Genomic DNA, 23104 nt, shown 5'->3' on the forward strand with positions numbered 1-23104 from the left:
GTTTAGTAGGATACTAGTTGTCCAAATTGGTCTTTAAGAAACACAGAATTAGGATCCTTCCTGGGAAGCAAAGAGAGGCATTACAAACACTAAGGGTATTTTCATACATTGCAGACAGTGATCAACGGATATACAGTTTTATATGCAAGTATACTTACTGATTTCCCTCTTGGACTCTCCCCATAAACAAAAAATTGACTAAAGTATTATTGACTCTCCAGGATATTCCAATTGAATTATCTTTAGAACTTGATACATTGCAATCCACGATAACACTGGACCCTGAAAAATAGCATTAGAAAATGGCCATGAGATACCATTTACTCTGCATAGTCATGAGATCCACTCATGTAAAGGAGCATGGGAAACATCAGCAACCAACACCAGCAAATATCTAAAGAGCAATCTGACAGAACAAAGGAGGTAGTTTCCAGAATTATGAAGCTTTAGCAGATCCCTTGTCAGACCATCAGCTGTTTGTTTTACAAGAGCTAATTATAGCAAATTATAAAGAGCCCAGTCAATTAATCCCTTCAGAGAAAAAATACGTTAATTCTATTCTGAACAAAATGACCATAATTGCCTCTTTAATTTGACACATCTATGGATGAAATAATGTTCTCTCAGGTTTATGGCTTCAGTGCAAAGCTTGAAAAGGTCATAGCAGAAAATTCATAAAAGAACAAATACAAAACTCTTCCATCCACAACAATTAGGAGAGGTTTAAATATATCACAAACCTTGTCATTTTCTACATTTGGTCCAGATTCAGCAGATCAGCTGCTCTTTATCCTGCAAAAATGTTCTTGAAGTGTGCTGGACATACTCTTATTGTAGAAGACATAACACCATATTTGTTGAAAGTAGAATTCCAGAACCACTTTTTATTATTGTTGGTATAGCACCAAAAGTGAACTAAATGCTTTTTCACACAAGCATGAAGACAAGGGATACTCCTGGGGGAAGTCTGAGCCTAACAATTCTGTACACCATATTTTAAAATTCTGCAAAATTTGTGCATATTTTATTTGTCAAAACAACACAATATAAATACACCAGTTTCAATTATTTTGGTAATTTATTTCAAAATACATCTCAGCAAGTATGCCTGTAACAATACAGACAGAAAAAAAAGATTCAGGAATTTTTTTTTTTGACAAATAGATTCCTTACTAAGCATGCTAATACAGAAGTTTGAGTAATTCATTTAAACTACAATATAGAACTTTATTTCTGCACTCCACAAAAGCAGTACAAAGACCTGGGGGGAGTCAGGAGCAACGGAGGAGCTGAGGGAGCAGAAAGGAGCCTCGGAGTGAACTTGGAGGGTTGTTGGGTGTGGGTGGGAGAAGTATGGAACAGTTTGTTTTGCGGGCGGGATTCTTAGGCCTGGTCTACACTAGGAGTTTATGTTGAATTTAGCAGCGTTAATTCGACTTAACCGTGCACCCGTCCACACCAGGAAGCTAATTAGTTCGACCTGGAGGGCTCTTTAGTTCGAATTCTGTACTCCTCCCCGACGAGGGGAGTAGCGCTAAATTCGACATGGCTATGTCGAATTAGGCTATGTGTGGACGGAAATCGACCTTAGTAGCTCTGGGAGCTACCCCACAGTGCACCACTCTGTTGACACTCTGGACAGCAGTCCAAGCTTGGATGTTCTGACCAGCCACACAGGAAATGCCCAGGAAAAATTTGACACGCTCCGGCGCCTTGTGGATGTTCTGCAGGACCGCAGGCAGGAGGACAGAGCCCCCCTGCACTGTATCTGCAACCGCCCTCCCCCGCCACAAAGTCCCAAACCCCCCTCACCCAAAGTAACAAGAAGGAGGGGCAACAGGGGTCATGAAAACTGTCACTGCACCCCTGCAGAGTGCACAAATACAAGAAGGCTCTCATTCCCTAAATGCTGAGAAGTCCTTCCCTTCCTGGCTCACCGAAGCCCCAATCACAGTGCAGTCAGTAGGCACCCTGGTCGGTCTGGGAGGTGTTTTCCATGTTCTGTGTGGGTTGGGGGTACGTGACTTTGTGCCATGGGAGGGCGGTTACAGAACTTATGCAGCAGTCCTCGTCCGGACCACAGAGCCACGCAGCAGGGGAATCTGTAACCGTCCTCCCCCGCCACAAGGTCACGTAGCCCCTGCACACAGAGTCCCGAAAAGGAGGGATGGCAGGCTCCGTTGAAACAACTAGTCCGGCACTGCAGACCGCTCTAGGAGCAGGAGCCTATCATTCCTTGAGTGTAGAAGCGGTGTTAACATCACTGCACACCCTACCCACCACAGTCTGCATCCCTGTTTCAACCCTTTAATGCGAATTCATTAATAAAGAAAACGTTGTTAATTAACAATGTTCCATTAACTTTATTTTTAAACGTGTGTTGGAAGGGGGGAAAACGTGGTGAATGGGGTATGTAACCGCAGAAGAAAGTCAACAGTAACTGAAGCAGGGGCAGATTCAGCTTCTCTGTAAAGAAACTGAACAGTCACAGGTTACCCTGCTCCCTGAGGAACCTAGCTTTCAAAGCCTCCCGGATGCACAGCACTTCCCGCTGGGCTCTTCTAATCGCACGGGTGTCTGGCTGAGCGTAATCAGCAGCCAGGCGATTTGCTTCAACCTCCCATCCCGCCATAAAGGTCTCCCCCTTGCTCTCACAGAGATTGTGGAGCACACAGCAAGCTGCAATAACAATGGGGATATTGGTTTCTCTGAGATCCGAGCAAGTCAGTAAGCTCCTCCATCTCCCCTTGAGATGTCCGAAAGCACGTTGAATGATGACAGTTACCCAAGACCACCCTCGACACATTTTTCCCCCCAGCATGCATTGTGGGGAAATCCCAGAATTCAAATGGGCAGCGGGGACTGTGGGAACTGTGGAATAGCTTCCCACAGTGCACCGCTTCCAATGTCGACGCTTGCCCCGTTAGTGTGGACTCACAAATTCGAATTAGTGTCCTTAGTGTGGACACACAAATTCGACTTTGTAAGGTCGATTCCACAAATTCGAATTAAGTTAAATCGAACTAATCTGGTAGTGTAGACATACCCTTAGGGAGTTGGGGACCCTCTCCCATGCAGACCCCAAGCCTCTCCCATTCAGACAGGCACATCTGCCCCCATCCCCATATAGCCCCAGAGCCCTCCTATCCCCCATCATCATCATATGGTCTTGGAGCCGCCCCCCCTGGTTCAATGCTGTCACTCCACTAGCTCCTGAGCCCACATCCCAGCCTGTGTTCCGATTAGCTCTTCTGGACCCCAGCCCATGACCCCCCCAGAAACTCCATGTACCCTACTCTAGCTCCACCCGCAGGCTGCTGTAATGAACGCAGCTGACTGCTAGATGTTAATGCCAGTCGGCCAGCTGTTCTGGTGCCACAATGGCCTCCTGTGAGCAAAAGGCAGAACTTCTTGGGCAGAATGTATTTTCTGTGGGGAATAAATTCTGCACTGGACACGAATTCTGCACATGCACAGTGGAGCACAATTGCCTCAGGAGTAAAGGGTCTTGCCCCAAAGAATTCATAAGCCAAACAGCATACAGGATATGAAGCAACAAAAGCAGTGATTTTTTTTTCTTGTTAATTATATAATTTTTGAATGATTTTATTTGTGGTAAAAATTTCAGGTTTTCCCATTTCTAGGGTTAAAGGTGACCCACAAGGGAAAACACAGATTTCTGCCTTTGTTGTTTCTTTTCAACAGACTAAGGTGACATGAAGTGAGGGTTTGTTTAAGGGTCCTCCCCCACTTTTTAAAAAAACATTAGAAATTCACATATCTTATCTGCTTTATTTTCCCTGAGAGATTCTATAAATAATCAGAAGACTGGTAGAATTATGATATTCCAAATACCAAGCAAGGGAAATTTGATTAAGGCCCAATCCAGTAAACACGTGTGTGAAGTTCAGGGGCAGCTCTATGTTTTTTGCCGCCCCAAACATGGCAGTCAGGCAGCCTTCTGCAGCGTTTCTGCGGGAGGTCTGCCCCGGTCATGCAGATTCGGTGGCAGTTCTGCAGGAGGTCCGCCGGTCCTGCGCCTTTGGCGTACCCGCCACTGAATTACCGCTGAAACCGCAGGACTGGCGGACCTCCCACAGAAACGCTGCCGAAGGCTGCCTGACTGCTGCCCCCACAGTGACCCGCAGGCCGCCCCCCACGGCTTGCCACCCCAGGCACATGCTTGCGGCACTGGTGCCTGAAGCAGCCCCTGGTGAAGTAACTAATGTGAACAAGTGTTTGTAGGATCAGAGCCTGAAAGGAGTGGCATTTATCCAGGCTGTTTAAAAGTCTATTATGTTTGCTTTTGTTAACATCTATTTAACTAAAACATCCTATAGAGATTTGAAGATCTAATGGGAAAAAAAATCTGTTAAAGCTTTGACATTCCCCAGTTCTTCACTTAAGGGCTGAGAAAGATCACAGTGCACATCTCAGTCTGCAAGCGAATCCCATTCTGTTCCTTCCTATCCTCTCCCCCCACCCCGCATATAGATATATATAGATATACACACACACACACACACGAACAGGAAAGACACGACTGGAGAGTCTAAAAAGATGCAAAAATGCAGGTTTGGTTAAGAACATAAGAATGGCCATAATGGATCAGACCTATGGTCCATCTAACCCAGTATGCTGTCTTCTAAAAGCGGCCAGCACCAGATGCTTCAGAGGGAGAGAACAGAACTGGGCAATTATCTAGTCCAGTCCCAGCTTCTAACAGGTTTTTATTTTAAAATTTGAAAACACATGCCAGGTTTTGTTTAGACATCTCAAAGCAGCAAAATCACTTACCCTTTCTCCCCAGCCCTCTTTTCAAGTCCCTTCTAAAGGCAAGCCTTGGAAGGTGAAAAATGAGACACTGAATCAGGGTGGGCGCCCCTAGCATTTGGGGAAGGGACATAGATCACCCCACCCCAATTCATTAGAAAGTATTTAAGAACATAGGATTTGCCACACTGGATCAGATCTCAGGTCCATCTAGTATAGTACTCTGCCTTTGACAGAAGTCAGTGCCAGATGCTTCAGAGGAAGGTACAAGAACCCTGTGGTAGGAAGATGTGAAATAAGCTGCCCTCCACATTAGGTCTCATACTGATCTCTAATAGTTAGACATGGGCTAAAGCCCTGAAGCATGGGGTTTAATATCCCATCCAAAATAAATCATATCATTAACTGTAAAAAGTGTGGCTATTCTTATCTCTATCGACATCCAAAACAGTTTTTGAATCTTGCTAAATTTTGGGCTCAAAGACTTCCTGTCACAGCAAGTTCTATAATCTAATTACATGTTGTGCAAAAAGCACTTAGTTCCACATCTGCCACCTTTTTACTTTAATCGAAAGACTTCTCGTTGTGTTAGGAGACAAGAAGGGCTGAAGCTCCTACGTTAGATATAATTTATTATTGTATATACTTTTATCTATCTTCGAGTTTTATATTGTTGCCCGTCAACATGGCATCTGAACATCTTCCACATGAAGTCAATAGCAGTAGCACAGTCCCAAGCAGACCATGCAGTCTCTGGCACTTTTCCCTTTTTGGAATCAAAACTCTGCTTGGAGCAGGGTGGAATTTTGTTTGTTTGTGGGGAGGATGTCTATCATGTCCCCTCTTGTTCATCTCCTTTCAAAGGTCAGGGCTGGCTCCAGGGTTTTTGCCACCCCAAGCAGCAAAAAAAGCCACGATCAGCGGCACCTCCACCGTGCCGCTTTCTTCTTCGGCGGCAGGTCCTTCCCTCCAAGAGGGACCGAGGGATCCACCACCGAATTGCTGCCGAAGAGCCCGACGTGCCGCCCCTTCCCCTTGGCCGCCCCAAGCACCTGCTTGCTGAAATGGTGCCTGGAGCTGGCCCTGTCTACGGTAAACAATCCAAATCTATTACATTTTTTCCACATCCTTAATTGGTCTCATTGCCCTTTTCTGAACCACCCCTTTATCCTCCTCACTGCAAGTTACTCAATATTTATGTAAGATGGTCAAAAGATATCAAGTAGACCACTCTGCAGCTGCTACTTCAGTCATGTAAGAAGCAGAGCCAGAGCCTCAGACTTTTTAGCTATCCCAACGAGACTGACAGGAGATAGATGAAGAACCCATCAACCCCTTTTTACAAAAATAAAAATATCAATGGAGGTTCAATGAATTTTGGGAAAATACAGGAAAGGTTTCCCAAACTCAAGAAGTCTGAAGACCATAAAAAGGAGGTTATGGATTCACAAGGAGACAAAATACTCTCAAGTTTTATAATGTGCTATGAGCCCATTTCTTACCAAGTTCCACTTCAATTGTGTTGTTTCTTGGATAAAGAATTTCAGTTTTCTTCTTCAGTGGGGTTTCTAAAAATTAAAAAAAAAATGCATAAATACAAAATTTTATCAGAAATAATCACAAGGACATTTAGTACAGCACTAGTTTAGAAATACCACTAACGGGCAGGAGTGGTTTATAGATGAACTGCAGAACAAGAACACAAAACTTTTGCTTGTAGCCCTTACCGTTCCTTTGCAATGAAAAGAACCTCAAACTTTTTCAAAAAGTATTTTTCTATATGTTTGTTTTGCATTTGCTTGTTCTTTTCTTTCTGAAGAACTTCCATAAAACAATAAACAGACCAAGAAAAGTAGGGGAAGAGGTAAAACACATTAACAGTTACAGTATCCCAAAATATCAACAACCCTTCACTCTCCCTGTTCCATCCCTATTTGTAGTGACCAGGATAACAGTTCTCGACTTAATCCAGACCAAAAAAAAAAAAAAAGATGAACTACATCAAGTTAAATACCAGAAATACTTGCAAATACCTTAACGATATTAGTTTTCTAGAAAAATCAGAACCGTTTTCTTATCAAATAGTTGTGCTTAATTTGTGATGGGTGACAGGGTCAACCCAAACTTATGCTAATAAAACCTTTATACCCTGCCACTCCATCCCATTTCTTATTCCTACAGCCTCAGCATGCCAGACACTGGACAGACACATAGTAAGAGACAGTCCTTTCCCCTAAAGACTTTATGATCTAAGCAGACAAGACAGGCACAGGGCAGGAGGGAAAAAAAGAGGAACAGAAGTGATGCAACTTACTCCAAGCCATGCAGTGCCATGATTAGAACCCAGGTCTCTGAAGACCCAATCCAGTGCTAGAGCTCCTGGACCACAGTGGCTCCACAAAGCATTAGTTAATTATAATTCACTTTAGCACTACAATTATGGCTATAGAGCTCCAGGTGTGAACATCAGTACAGCGGATACTGCTTAGTAACCAAAAGTGGTTGTTCTCCAGGTTGTTAGCAGAAACATTTTGTTAAACGGTTTGTATACTGGCAACAGGCACGCCCACTACTGAAAACAGGTTTTGTGGAAAGCCCCAGCCGCAGGCAGGTTCGCAGCCAGGGTAGAAAGGACTGGGATATGTCTTCCCCAGCTGCAGTCCCTCAAACCTACCTGTGGCTGGTGCTCGGCCTCTTCCAGCACCTCCTAAGAATATAAGAATGGCCATACTGGATCAGACCAACAGTCCCTCGAATGGCCCTCTATCCTGTCTTAGTGAGCGGAAGCCTCACACACCTGTCTGCAGTTGATGCTGAGCATGTCCAAGAGCTTCCCTCTAGGGCTGCAGACAGGAAAGGAAGCGCTGGAGCTGCATGGCACCTCTCCCTGCGTTCTCCAGGCTGTGTTCTGTCCTGGGACAAGGGGACCAGACTCAGCATGTCCCAGCGCTTCCTTCCCTGCCTGCAGTCCTGCAAACCTGCCTGCAGCCAGGGCTTTCCTTGGAGCGTAGGGATGCTGGGATGTGCTGAGCCTAGGCCCCCAGTATCAGGGCAGGATGCAGTCTGGAGAGCTCAGGGAGAGAGACTGTGCAGGCCCCCAGTTCCCTCGTTTTCTACGGAAAGCCCCAGCATCCAGGCAGCAGCCCTCTTCCCCACTGCTGCCCTATCTATGGCCTATCCTGGGGCGCAAGATCAGCATGTACCAGTGCTTCCATCCCTGGCTGCAGCCCTGCAAAGCTCCTTCCACTTACTGGCAACTGTCGGATAACGACAAATTTTTGCTGAAAACAGAGGGGCTGCTAATATGAGGACTCTATTGGATAAATACATGTCTTCTTGTGCCCTGAAGGATCCCAGAATGCTTTACAAATGATAGCATTATTATATATATTCCCCCCCGCACACACACACACAAAAGATTAAGTTAACTCAATCTTACCAAATTGCCAACCCAAGTGTTCAAAAGCCATGCACCAAAATAACAGAGATTGGCTTAAAAATTATATATGTATTTTTTTAAAGATAATACATTTTGAGTTCTTTTTATTTGCCTTCTGGTTTGGTGACCTTCAGGGTGCATTAGGGTAACATCTTCAAGTTTTTCTCTGCCGTCATGAGGGCTAGAAACTTTTTTTTTTTTGTAAAAAAGTAACAGCAGACTCAAATAATCATGACTCCATGAGCTGGGGATTTGAAGAAGAAAAGACATCAAATACAGCAAGTTAAGGTTGCTAGACTGCATCTCTCACCAACTCAGACCATTAAAAAAACAACAACAAGGGGAATGGATGACTGGAGCATATGGGGTTGAATGTCCCAACTTCTTATTTCTTTGCTTTTTTTGCAGTTTGAGTTGGTGGGATGCAGAATCTGGTAACCTTAACTGAAAGTTAATGAAGAGTTGTGTGGGGAACTTTCCAGGTGTGTTTTTAACATGTATCACCACAGTTATTCACATGGATAGCTATCGGCTGACATATATTCTGTCCCTCTGTAGAGACCTAGCATCTCTCATGCTCATCTTCTCCCAACCATCTTGAATCCCCTTCCCAGCCACCCACAGAGCTGCGCTCCTCTTCCGATGTCTCTTTAGCACCCCCATCCGTCTCCATGCCCAGACTGCCCCATACACTTCCCCCTTCATCCTGATCCACAGTATAGTCCCTCCAACATCCCTGCTCCTTACCATGTTCCCCTACTTCCCTAGAACATTCAGGCTTCAAGTGGCAATCACTGACTTTCAGTGCCTAGTACTTTTAATGGCTGCGGCTATTCTGTGCTTGTAAAGGACACTTTATTGCCTAGGAAATAGCAGTGACTGGCAGGGGCAGTGGACAAGAAGTAGCCAAGTAATGGGATGAGTTACTTTGACTGTGGTTTTTTATTTAAATTAATATATAAAATAAGTAAAGGCAGTAGCTTCCAAAAAGTAGAGGTAAATAAACAAGGGCAGTGATTATTAAAAATAACCTCACAAAAACACTGGAGAAAGCAGCAGTTTAAAATTCTATTAGAAAAACTTGCAAGTGCAGTGAATACTTAAAGCATGTGGAAAGGTAATGTTCTTAAAACCTATTTTTGTAGCCAAGAATAAAGATGTATTTATTTTTAAGAAGGTGAGAAATAAAAACAAATCCGTAAAGTAGGAAAAGGGAATCATACAGAAAAATGACTAACTCATCTGGCCAGATCTTCAGCTGCTGTCATTTGTGCTGCTCTGAGGGCCAAAGCAGCCTAAAATCTGCTCTTAAAGAGAAGCTAGAAATTGCCCTGGCATAAAACTAGCAACGCTAACTCTGCACCATACACTCCTATCTCACTCTGTGTGGGCAGCACCTGGGCAAGGGAAGGGTGGGGCAGGTGTACATGGTAGAGTGGTCACCTGGGACAGGAGCTATTTTATCATCAGAATCAAGGGAGTGGGAAAGTGGCTTTAGAGTCTTTTCCTCTCCTCAGCTGGAGATTATTAAGACAACCAAATTGAGCACTAGTTAGACCACCGGATCCTATCGCTGAGAATTTTCCTTCCTCTGATTGTTTCTTAAACATAACTGTCACATCCTGTCTTAAAATCAGGACCTGTCTATGTTGAGAGTATTTGTACTGGTGCAGCTGCTGATGCAAGACCCCAGTGTAGATGAACTGTCCCAGGTTAAAACAGAGCTTGCACTGGGGGGTGGGGGTGTTGCATTAGTGCTGTGGCACCAATACAAATGCTCCCAGTTTCAAATCATGGAAAAGCCACACTAGTGCAAGCCTCATTTTACACCAGGGAAGTGCATTCCCCCTAGAGTTTGCTTCAATATATAGTACTAGTGCTGTTACACCAGTACATCCATCCCCAGTTTAGAACAGACCCTTATATTGTGAGCTAATCCAGACAAGGCCCGTGTTTTCCTGTGTGTTTGTACAGCTCCTAGCACAATGGGACCCCAGATCCTGACTGGAAACTCTATTTATTTTACTGTAATACAAACAAACAAAAATAATATTAGTGTTTTTCAGTCTTCTGGCTCTCCCTTAAATTTAAAGTTATAAAAGAATTACTAACAAACGATATCTTAGTTGTCTGATTTGGCATTCCTTTAAATCCACACTAACCAATGAATTGACTGAAACTTCTAGATTTGCAAAAAAAAGTAACATTGAACTCTACAAATACACCAAAGAATAAAAACGAGACTTACCTATAACAGTTACATAAATGTTTCGTGAAATGTTATATTCTTTTTCCATATAATTATATGTCATTTTGCATGAGTAATTTCCTGAATCATTTACATTTGCACTATTTATTATGAGATCATCATCCCAACTTAGAAATCTTTCATTGTCAATCAGATTACATTCCTAAACACAACAAAAAGTGCTCTGTTAAATCACAGAGAATAAGAATACAGTACTAAAAAAATATAAAATTCAAATATTCCCTCCCATGGAATGTGGCAACGTAATTTCACCAGTTAGGTTCAATATGAATCTTATGATAAAACTAGGGTTGTCGATTAATCCCAGTTAACTCAAGCAATTAACTCAAAAAAATTAATCAAGAGGGAAGGGGAAGATGAAATCACCTTCAAAACAATAGGCCCCTTGAGTGTCATGTGGGCAGCTAAAATAGACATGCTTATCTACACTTTATTATAGTAATTTCACCACGACATACAAGTCTCCTCACATGTACATCCCGTGTCACAGGAAAAAAAAGTCATATGATCTATTCTTTCTCCCAACCCTCCATTATCAATTCTAAACATAAGTTAAAATACAAAACAGTGGCTGAAAATGAAATAGGGGACAGATCCCACATAATCTGATACCTTATACCAGTGAATGGGTAAAGTATTTTTCTCATCTCTGAAATAGTCTAGATGAGGACACACAATCTTTTCATTTGATGATGCGGATATCTCTTGAGCATAGAGAAAATCTCCATTAAAACACAAACCAGCAGTATTTTTGAAAACTGTCACACTGAAATATATTTTGTTGCAGCTTGTTAAATTCCTGTAATGAAAACAAAGCAACTGAATTACACTTCTAATTTTTCATATTTATATCCTTTTCATACCTGCTGCCCCTCTCTCTTTGGCCAGTTCTAATGAAGCTTTAACATCAGGCTGGAAAGTTGAGAACATAGTGTCCCCCCCCCCGCCATTCTCCCCCCGCCAGAAGCAAATCCATTGCTGTCTAGCAGACTGACTGTCAGAGGGTCCTGTAACAAGAATTTCCTACCCCGCTCCCCTCCTCTCCCCCAGCTCTGCATTCCCTAGCATCAATTCTTTCATTCATTCCATAATCCATGAAGCCCATACAATTACCAAAACAAACAAACAAAAAAACAACAACAACAACAAAAACGACAACCTGGTCAGGTATGACACTGCATAAAATGTTACCTGTATCTATGAACAAATTAAGAGACAGATCCTCAGGGAAAATTAAGCTGCACAGAATGCAGATCAGTATGTACACACACATGGCATAAAGCTCTCCACTGCACTCCTCCAAATCTGGCGTGCAGCGCCAATCCCCCTTCCAAGTTAAAACAGCCTTCAAGCTGATCTAATTTAAGGCTGCAAAGAAGGGGATAAAATGATTGGTGTGGTGTAAGGGTCATCTAGCTATGCTTCCTCTTCAGCTATTCTGGCAGCAAGGAAAGGTAATAACCCAAGAGCCCCTACAATGGCTTTATATCACCAGAAAATTGTCCTTACATTGGCGTGATCTTCCCTGAGCTGCTTATGCCAGCTTTATGACCAGAGGATTTTTGGGTCAGAGTCCACTAGTGGTGCAAGACCAGCTGCTGCACTATACCAGAGAACCTGCTCTCAGAGTCCTTTTCTTTGGGTCTGCCTAATTACTTCAGACGGTCAATGAACTGACTGTTTTAAAAGTCTGAGAGAATTTGTTTGCTAGTAGTGTTTTAATTAGCAAAAATTCCTCCAACCCCTGAAAACTCACAGCAAACAAACACTGTTCGAACTGGGGTATGAACCTCCTACGTGCAAATACGTGTCCATGAATGAACGTCATCATACCCTGGCTACTGGCCTTCAAACAGTATTCAGGCAACTGGCTTATGCTGAAGAAACAAATATGATTACTGAATTTCAGTGGCCCAGGAGAATGCTGTAGCTGGGAAAGAATAAATCAGGGGTTCTCAAACTGGGGGTCAGGACACTTCAGGGGGTTGCAAGGTTATTACATAGGGGCTCGCGAGCTGTCAGCCTCCACCCCAAACCCCACTTTGCATCCAGCATTTATAATGGTGTTAAATATATAAAAAAGTGTTTTTAATGTATAAGGGGGGGGGGGTCAGAGGCTTGCTATGTGAAACAGGTCACCAGTACAAAAGTCTGAGATCCCCTGGAATACATCAGTTTGGATCAACTCTTAGTTCTTCAAGGGCCAGAACAGGGAAAGATTTCTGGGACCATGGCTACATCTGCATTACAACTGAAAATTAAGGCTGGGCATGGTTTTCTGGAGGCCTGAAGAGGGTTAGGATGGGCATGAGTTTTTAAAGCTGGGCAGCAGGACCAGGGTGCACCTCTTGGGGGCAAAAAATCATTGGGACAGATCCTTCACTGTTGCAATTTGTCATGGCTCCATTGAAGTAATTGGAACTATAGCAATTAATACCAGCTGAGGATTTACCACCATTGTGTCATATCATCATATCATCTGAATAGACACAAACCTCATGATATCATGGCTAGGGCTGGCTGAAAGTGTTTCATCCGAAAGTTTTTCAAGGAAAAGTGCTTTTCATTACAACTTTTTGCAGCGTTTGTAATTTTCTGATTTTCAACTACATGAAATAAAAGATATTACCAAGAAACAAAACTTAACTCCATTAAATTCCAATCAAAATGAAAATGTTTTATTTCCAATAATTTTCTTTTAAAAAAAAAATCAAAATTCTGAAAAAAAAATTCAAATTAAAAAAAAAAGCCTCCTTTAATTTGAAAGCTTCCATAGAAAACAATTAGTATTTTCTGACCAGCCCTAATCATGAAGTCATGTCAGCGATTATTAGAAAAGAATCCCAAGTACATTAAAGTCTAACAGCCTCATCAAAATCAGCTCTGCTGTAAATCAAGATGAATAGCTCTGTTTTTAATATAAACCATAAATGTTTGTGAAGGGAAAAACTACAAGCTAACCCCAGACTTAATATCAGAAAAATAATTCAGATATTTGTTTAATTATTCTTTTTCAAACTCACATCTACAGAGATGTAGCTTTTGTAAAAAAACAAACCAAAGTTAAACACACATTCTTACCACATGACACATTCATAGGATCCTGAGTCTTCTAAAATTGCAGGCATAAACCAAAGCAAGTTCTCGTGCTGATGTATTCTGGAAAGTTTCACTTGAGTTACAGGCATTTTTCTCCCACTTTTATACCAAGTGAAGTTGTAATTCATGTGCTGAAGAGCCAGTGTTTTATCTAATAAACAATCAATAGTAAGCGGTTCTCTTACCAGTACAGATACCAAATTTTGACTACGCAGCACATCATGTACCACGCATTCCTCTAAAAAACATGATGGAGACAAAATTAAAAAAAACATGATTATAGAACTATGGAGACAAATTTGTCTATTTCTTTAATAGGTTTTCAATATTCATCCTTAAATACTCTTGTGGGACAGGCAGCTCCAGCATCTATAAACTAAATGATATCCTATAACTATACACAAAAATTCTGTTAGTGAAATTCTAATCACAAAGAAGTCACAGAGTTCCCCAGCAATGTGAATTCTGACTATTTTTTGTGAAGGAATCAGAGAATATCATTAGAAATTGTTAGCTTCAATGTCATAGCCAAATTCCAGTTTAAGTACCGGTAATTATATTTTGCCTATCTAGAATGCCCCACACTGAGTTTAGATTGCATATTTTTGTTTCACCTCCCTTTCTGCACCGAGTTGGAATTTCAAAAACATTAAATAGCAACTTACCTCTGCTCTCACCAAAGTCAACGGGAGCTTACCATTGGCTTTGATGAGAGCAGAGTTAGGCTAATAGAGAGTACTTTTGGAAAATCTCACCCTACGTTGTTTTGTAGCAGTACTGTCCAGTCTTCAATTGTTCCATCAGACCAAACAATAAATTACTAGTTTAGCCAGCATCAACTCTCACTCTGAAATATGCTGAATGCAAGAGAAGCATGTCAGCTTCCAGGAAACAGTAATTATTCTCTACCTGACTTTTCCCATCCAAATGTGCAGAAACCTGATCACAAAATAGTGGTACAAAGGCTCTTCTACATTCTCCAAGTCTGCACGCTGGGGGAGGGTGGGAAACAAGGAGAATGTTATGGCGTGGTCACTTCCAACTTCTGCTACTCTGTCCCCTGCTTGTGTGAGCTTTCTGCTGCTTTGCTGTCAACTGAAGCATGCAATCAACAGATACATGGGGCCTTGAAATTGTAAAATAATTTGTCAGCCTAACCCTTCCCAGATCTGGAACAATAAGGTGTATACATTGTAGGATTACACATAGACGCTGAAAGATTTACAGACATAGGTCTTGAGAATTCTCCACACTGAAAATGTCAAATGTGTGTCAGATTTAGGATATTCAATACTTTTTCCAGTGCCCATTTAAAAGTGCCTATGTGTGGAAAGCATGCATAACTCACTGACAAACATCACACCAGGGCAACTTAAGATCACAAAAATAAAGACACACTGTTTTATAATGAAAATACAGCACACCCTAAATATAGAATTCAGACTAGCATCACTACTGGTTACTACATCTCTGTTCTTAAATAGCTGTTTTCGGGTATCTGAGAAGTAAGTTACTTTAATACATATGTGTGTAAAAGAGTACATTTCAGAGAAGGTAATTAAGAAACCATCTGATCAACTTACCTGCCTTCACTGAAGACAGAAACACTAGAATTACACTACAGGTAAACACAGCTGCAGCCATTACGTTTTACTAGGACAAAAAAAAATAAATTCAGTATTGTCTTTCTCAAAGCAGTTCAACTCAGAGCAGAACAAAAGTTACAAGCGTCCACACTGTAACCTGTATTTTTATAGATCTTTTTGTACACCAGGGTCTCATAATAATGGCCATACTGGGTCAGTCCTACAGTCCATATAGCCCAGTAGCCTGTCTTCTGACAGTGGCCAGTGCCAGATGCTTCAGAGGTATTGAACAAAACAGGGCAATTATCGAGTGATCTATCCCCTGTCCTCCAGTCCCATAAGTCAGAGGCTTAGGGATACCCAGAGCATGGAGTTGTGACCCTGACAATCTTGGCTAATAGCCATTGATGGAGCTATCCTCCATGAACTTAACTAGTTCTTTTTTTAACCTAGTTATACTTTTGACCTTCACAACATATCCTGTCAACGCGTGTCACGCTGTCTGGAGCAGCTCACGAGTGCCTACCTCAGGGCAGACTGTCAAAAACAGGGCAGACTGGTGGTGTGTTCTATAATTAGATTTCACCAACCCGGTAACAAATGTGAACTCCTGGTGTAACAGTCTTACCATGGAGTCACAGACAGTCCCCTTACACTCTCCAGTCTATCTTGCCACCCAGGCAAGCTGGACTCAGTGACAAATGGTCACACCAAAAAAAAATTTAAAAAAAAAATCACACAATATTCAGGTTGCTTCCATTCCTAAGAGACCAGTCACTTACCCCAGATCAATTGGAACAGAGGAGCTTACATCAAAGACAACGTCTGTAACCAATCCTGTAATAAACTATCTAAAGATTTATTAAACTAGGAAAAAGAAATAAGAGTTATTTACAGGTTAAAGCAAGCAAATATATACACACAAATGAGTTACCATCTAAATCACTAGAGTGACAGAGTTGTAGAGATCTGTCTGGGGATATCTGCCTCAGTCTCTGGCCCTCCCAGAGTTCAAACAGCAAAGAGAGATGGACAAATTTCCTTCATTCAGTTTTCAAGTCCATAGGATGAGCATCATTGCACGTAGCTTTTCCCAGGTGTGATAGGGCCATTAACCAATCCTTTGTATTGCGATGTTCCTTAAGAACATAAGAAAGGCCGTACCGGGTCAGACCAAAGGTCCATCTAGCCCAGTATCTGTCTACCGACAGTGGCCAATGCCAGGTGCCCCTGAGGGAGTGAACCTAACAGGCAATGATCAAGTGATCTCTCTCCTGCCATCCGTCTCCATCCTCTGACGAACAGAGGCTAGGGACACCATTCTTACCCATCCTGGCTAATAGCCATTTATGGACTTAGCCACCATGAATTTATCCAGTCCCCTTTTCAACATTGTTATAGTCCTAGCCTTCACAACCTCCTCAGGTAAGGAGTTCCACAAGTTGACTGTGCGCTGCGTGAAGAAGAACTTCCTTTTATTTGTTTTAAACCTGCTGCCTATTAATTTCATTTGGTGACCCCTAGTTCTTGTATTATGGGAATAAGTAAATAACTTTTCCTTATCCACTTTCTCAACATCACTCATGATTTTATATACCTCTATCAAGTCCCCCCTTAGTCTTCTCTTTTCCAAACTGAAGAGTCCTAGCCTCTTTAATCTTTCCTCATATGGGACCCTCTCTAAACCCCTAATCATTTTAGTTGCTCTTTTCTGAACCTTTTCTAGTGCTAGAATATCTTTTTTGAGGTGAGGAGACCACATCTGTACACAGTATTCGAGATGTGGGCGTACCATGGATTTATATAAGGGCAATAATATATGCTCCTTGATGGCTCATCTTTATTTTGATAGTCCTTCTGGATAGCTGAGGGGGACAATTCCCATACCTGGGTTCAGAACAAACATTTTCTAAGTCATAAAGCAAAACTTATGTATTTTTTGTAGCACATAATAGACTTTAAAAGTGAGATTCATGCATGCAGCAACTACAAGCATTTCACAGTCTAAACACTAAATACATTCTAATAAGACTAATTTTGAGCAAAACTAACCCACAGGTGAACTGGTCCAATCTCCAGCTATGAGTCTGTTAGTTCTTAGCTAATGCCTGCAGTCTTGGCAAGAGCTGACACCTGGTTTGCCAGCATCACAATGAGTTCCACAGATTGTCTGTGCCTTGTGTGCAGAAATACTTCCTTTTGTTTGTTTTAAACCTGCTGCCTCTTAATTTCATTGGGGGACCCCTAGTTCTTGTGTTACATGAAGGGGTAAATAACGCTTCACTTTCTCCACCCCATTCATGATTTTATAGATTTCTATCATTTCCCCCCTTAGTGGTCTCATTTCTAAGATAAAGAGAAACAGTCTTTTTAATCTCTCCTCAAAAGGAAGCTGTTCCATACCACTAATCATTTTTATTGTTCTTCTCTGTACCTTTTCCAAGATGGGGCGACTAGAACTACATGCAGCATTCAAGGTGTGGGCATACCATAGATTCGTATAGTGGCATTATATTTTCTGTCTTAACTATTCCTTTCCTAACGGTTCCTAATACTGTTTGCTTTTTTACTACTGCTGCACATTGAGCATTTATTTTCAGAGAACTATTCAAGTTGATTCCAAGATCACTTTCTTTAGTAAGAACAGCTAATTTAGATCCCATCATTTTAGTTTAGTATAGTTTGAATTATGTTTTCCAATATGCATTACTTTGTACTTATCAACAATGAATTTCATTTGCCATTTTGTTGCCCAATCACCGAGTTAATGAGATCCCTTTGTAACTCTTCACAGTCTGCTTTGGACTTAACTACCTTGAGTAATTTTGTATTGTCTGCAAACTTTGCCACCCCCTCCCCTTTCCAGATCATCTACGAATATGCTGAATAGCACAGATCCCAGCACAGATCGTATGGATAACCATTTTCCATTGTGAAAACTGACCATTTATTCCCATCCTTTTAACCAGTTTCTGATCCATGAGAGGACCTTCTCTCTTATCCCATGAGTGCTTACTTTGCTTAAGAGCCTTTGGTGTGAGACCTTGTCAAAAGCTTTCAGAAAGTCCAAGTACACCATAACGACGAGATCACACTTGTCCACATGCTTGCATAGGCTGCAGGTTACATACACCTGCGGTGCCCGGGCTCCAGGAATATTCAGGGGCCAGGTGCCCTGCTCCAGCAATATTTGGAGTTGGGTCTCTCCCCCGGCCCTGCCTGGATCGGGCCCCGGCCCCCACGGGCCTCCCCCCCCCCCCCCGCTGCATCCCTGCCTGGAGCAGGTCCCAGCCCCGCCTGCCACCCCCTCCCTGCCTGCTGGAGCTGTCAGAGATCAGCTCCTGGCAGAACGGCTGTCTGCTGCCCCAGGGTCCTAGTGCCTGCGCTCCACTAACGGCAAGGCAGGCTGCCCTTACCCTGAGCCTCTCCAATGCCCCAAACCCTCAGCCAGAACCCTCATCCCCTCGCACCTTAATCCTCTGCCCCAGCCCTGAGCCCTCCCGCGCAACATGGACCCCTCATCCTCCTGCACCCTAATCCTCAGCCCCAGCCAGAGCCCTCATCCCCCCACACCCTAATCCTCAGATCCAGCCAGAGCCCTCACTCCCCCGCACCCTAATCCTCATCCCCAGATGGAGCCCTCACCCCCCCACACCCTAATCCTCAGCCCCAGCCAGAGCCCTCATCTCCCTGCACCCTAATCCTCAGCCCCAGCCCTGAGCCCTCCCCCCCCCCGCAGCATGAACTCCTCATCCCCAGCCAGAACCCTCATCCCCTCACACCCTAATCCTCTGCCCCAGCCCTGAGCCCCCCCACATCATGAACCCCTCAGCCTCAGCCCCACAGCCCTCACCCCAACCCTCTGCCCTGAGCCCCCTCCTGCATCATGAATCCCTCATCCTCAGCCCCACAGCCCTCACCCCTGTACTCCCTCCTATCCCCAAACTCCCTCCCCAGAAAGTGCACCCCTCCCCCTTCCCACACACCCCTTCCCACCCCCAAACTCCCTCCCAGAGCCTGCACTCCTCACCCCCTCCTGCACACCCACCCCCTGCCCCAGCCCAGAGCCTGCACTCAGCACCCAAACTCCATCCCAAAGCCTGCACCCTGCACCTCTCCTGCACCCTAATCCCCAGCCCAGGATCTGCACCCCAGACCTCCCCCGCCGAGCTCCCTCCCAGAGCCTTAGGCAGGTGGGGGCGGAGTCGGGGGGGCAGAATTGTGGGGCGGGTTCTGGGCACAACCAAAATTTCTACAAACTTGCCACCCATGCATGCTTGTTGACACCCTCAAAGAGTTCTAACATACTGGTGAGGCATGATTTCTCTACAAAAGTCATGTTGACGCTTCCCTAATATATTGTGTTCATCTATGTGGCTGATTATTGTGTTTTTTACTATAGTTTCAACCAATTTGCCTGGTCCTCAAGTTAAGCACTACACTGCAACATAGGCCCACACTAGCGCTTGGGGTCAAGCCTAACCCACCTTGCGTCTACACTGCAGTTGCGCTAACCCAGGGCTCAGACCCAGGGTCCCACGACCCTGCAGGGCAGCAGGGTTCGAGCACAAGTCAAGCCGGGACCCACTGTTTGAGCCCGATTGCTTTGCAGTGTAGACACAGCCCCGCCTGCTCATAGAATATCAGGGTTGGAAGGGACCTCAGGAGGTCATCTAGTCCAACCCCCTGCTCAAAGCAGAACCAATTCCCAACTAAATCATCCCAGCCAGGGCTTTGTCAAGCCTGACCTTAAAAACCTCTAAGGAAGGAGATTCCACCACCTCCTTAGGTAACCCATTCCAGTGCTTCACTACCCTCCTAGTGAAAAAGTTTTTCCTAATATCCAACCTAAACCTCCCCCACTGCAACTTGAGACCATTACTCCTTGTTCTGTCATCAGGTACCACTGAGAACAGTCTAGATCCATCCTCTTTGGAACCCCCTTTCATGTCCAGTAGTAGTCTGCCAGAAATAACCCACAATTCCATGGGACAACTTCCTTAGTTCTCTCTATCCCAACAAGTTCCACTCCACTCTATTGAAACTGGAAACTACTCCCTCCTTGGCGTATGGCAGCAGCTCAGGTAAGCATTAAGCCATTCTCTTCTGATCACTGATCTGTAACCACACTATTGGAGAGCCTCTTGGGTTTGCAATGGAGACTGAACTGAAAGACGCTTTTCCAATGCACACTGCTTTGTGGTCATGGGAGCACAGCCAAATTTTGGTGAATCTCTGGTACAGTCAGTAAAACTGTGGACTTCAGCAAAAGCACCAGAATTGACCATGTGTAGCAGCAGATAGCTAAAAAGCTGACAGCTCTGCAGATTTTCTAGACTGGTGATCAGTGCAGGGAACATATTAAGAGGCTGGAGAGCAAGTACTAGAAGACCAGGGACAAGAGCCACACCTCAGGTAACTCACCAACAAGTCCATTTTATGACGACTGTGCCCAGCATGGAGCCAACTGTGCTTCATGATGACCAGCATGGGGTCTGATGGGAGCCAGGAGCAGGCTTCCAGTGAGGAGCATGAAGTGACAGTTTTAATTAAACGAGTCCCAGAGTAGGCTGTGGATCAGGATTAACAGCGAATTATTGGTCCCTACGCTGCAGGGCTGTTTGAGCCTCCCCCCACGTCTGTGCTTATAAAAAACCTGGTCGAGGCAAAAGCCGCCTCAAAGCCCGGTAAGTGTACGAGGCACATTTACAGTTTATTATTACAGTAATGGGAGGGATTTCTGCTGTAAGAAACAATGCAATCAGTAGTCCTGGCTAGTAGCATGGCCCCTAATGGCAGACTGCATCACAGTGCCTACGTGGCTGCTCTTCTTCGCCCCCCACGTGGCATTCAAAATGGCAACTTGGAATTTCAAACATTCATAAACAGCTGTAAAGGTCATTTTAACTGTTAAGTCACAGATGTGTGTCAGGGTCAGTCATGTTTTCCTTTCAGTAATAAGAAATTTGCCACTCTAATCACTCTTTCTGGGTTTATGGAGCAACCTGTGAACAGCGAACTGAGTTTGTGTGTTTGGGAACAGGGGCGGCTCTAGGATTTCCGCCGCCCCAAGCAGGGCGGCACGCCGCGGCACGCCTGCAGATGCTCCACCGGAGCCGCGGGACCAGAGGCCCCTCCGCAGGCATGCCTGCGGGAGGTCTGCAGGGGGGGGGACCCTCCCCCCAGGCGCATGCCTGGGGAGGGTCACGAACCGCCTGCCGCCCTCCCGCGGGACGCTGCCCCAAGCACGCACTTGGCCGGCCCTGTTTGGGAAACAGTATTTTATTCCAAATCTAGTCCATTTCAGTTAGAAGTAGTCCATGCAGTCTGCAGGTCTCAAAATCAGTTCTAAGTGTCAGTTTTTTCTCTGAACTGTGCCAACCTAAGGTGGAAGAAAGCTATAGCTTCCGACATGTTTGTTGGAGCAATAACAAAGTAAGCCAAGTGTGACCTAATGCAGCCTCATGTTAATTCCCTCATGGATTCTGACCTAATCCTGGCTGCTGATAGCAGCAAACTTCTCCTGAAGCAGCAACTCCAGATAGTTATACTGCAGGGGAGGGTGTATTTTCCAGGCCCCTGAGGACAGGAGACTAGTTCACTCCACTCACACAAACATCCTATTTGGTCACTATACATTAGAATACTTCAGCTGTACACACTGATTTCCCTGCGGCTGCTTGGAATAACATTTCCCTCTGCCAATAGGGCACCACAAGAATAGTTCTGTGTTTCAAAATGTGAAAGGCCTGAAATGACAGAAATAACCTTTTGCACACTACACACCCCTCACCATGAGAAGAGAGAGGGGAATTTGATAGCAGCCTTCAACTACCTGAAGGGGGGTTCCAAAGAGGATGGAGCTAGGCTGTTCTCAGTGGTGGCAGACAGCAGAACAAAAAGCAATGGTCTCAAGTTGCAGTAGGGGAGGTCTAGGTTGAATATTAGGAAAAACTTTTTGGGTAGTGAAGCACTGGAATGGGTTACCTAGGGAGGTGGTGGAATCTCCATCCTTAGAGGTTTTTAAGGCCTGGCTTGACAAAGCCCTGGCTGGGATGATTTACTTGGGGTTAGTCCTACTTTGATCAGGGGATTGGACTAGATGACCTCCTGAGGTCTCTTCCAACCCTGATCTTCTATGATTCTAAGTCTGCCTAGATGTCTTGAGAGGTCCACAACCTTCGCAACCAGCCTGTAACTCACCATGCAGTTCTCCCAATCACCACAAACCCAACTCTCTCTATTTCTAATATTCTCAAAGTATGTTATAGACCAGGGGTGAGCAAACTACAGCCTACAGGCTGGATCCGGACCATGAGGGTTTTGGATCCAGCCCGCAGGATTACCACCCCTGTGGCACCACACGCACCACGCCAATCCCAGAAGCGACCGGCACCATGTCCCTGCGGCCGCTGGGGAGGAGAGGGCAGAGGGCTCTGTGCGCTGCCCTTGCCTGCAGGTACTGCCCCCTGCAGCTCCCACTGGCCAGGAACAGGGAACTGCGGCCAATGAGAGCTTCGGGGTGAACCCACAAGCGAGGGCAGAGCACTGAGCCCTCTGCCCTCCCTCCCCGAGGGGCCGCAGGGACATGGTGCCAGCCGCTTCCAGGAGCAGCGCGGGGCTAGGGCAGGGAGCATGCCCTGGCCCCAGTGCATGCCGCTGCTTCCCCAGAGCAGCTCCTGGTAAGCGGTGCCGGGCCAGAGCCTGCACCCCTCCTGCACCCCACACCTGAGCCCCCTGCTGCACTCTGCCTGCACCCCAACCCCCTGCCCTGAGCCCCCTCCCGCACCTCACACCCCTCCTGCACCGAGCCCCTTTCCCTGAGCCCCCTTGTACACCCTCCACACCTCCTTTGCCCCAACCCCTTTCCCTGAGCTTCTTCCTGCATACCACACCCCCTCCCACATCTCAACCCTCTGCCCCATCCCTACATTCATG

The 23104-nt window shown here is 44.7% G+C and overlaps 1 protein-coding gene across 3 annotated transcripts in view; it reads right to left on the reverse strand.

The window, feature by feature from the left end:
- Window positions 1-23104, reverse strand: part of LOC120395314 (interleukin-1 receptor-like 2) — a 43275-nt gene that overhangs the window by 11398 nt on the left and 8773 nt on the right. Inside the window, exons 2-8 of one of the 3 annotated variants that reach the window (XM_039519628.1) lie at window positions 15949-16017; window positions 15164-15233; window positions 13563-13731; window positions 11094-11280; window positions 10461-10623; window positions 6276-6341; window positions 159-282 (exon numbers count right to left, since the gene is read on the reverse strand). In XM_039519628.1, coding sequence (XP_039375562.1) covers window positions 159-282; window positions 6276-6341; window positions 10461-10623; window positions 11094-11280; window positions 13563-13731; window positions 15164-15224 — 770 coding nt within the window. In that variant the 5' untranslated portion in view covers window positions 15225-15233; window positions 15949-16017. Of the gene's footprint in view, window positions 1-158; window positions 283-6275; window positions 6342-10460; window positions 10624-11093; window positions 11281-13562; window positions 13819-15163; window positions 15234-15948; window positions 16018-23104 lie in introns of all 3 variants that reach the window. The other 2 variants (XM_039519629.1, XM_039519627.1) reach the window with 2 other exon arrangements.

Source organism: Mauremys reevesii, linkage group 1, assembly GCF_016161935.1.
Source record: "Mauremys reevesii isolate NIE-2019 linkage group 1, ASM1616193v1, whole genome shotgun sequence".
NCBI lineage: Eukaryota > Metazoa > Chordata > Testudines > Geoemydidae > Mauremys > Mauremys reevesii.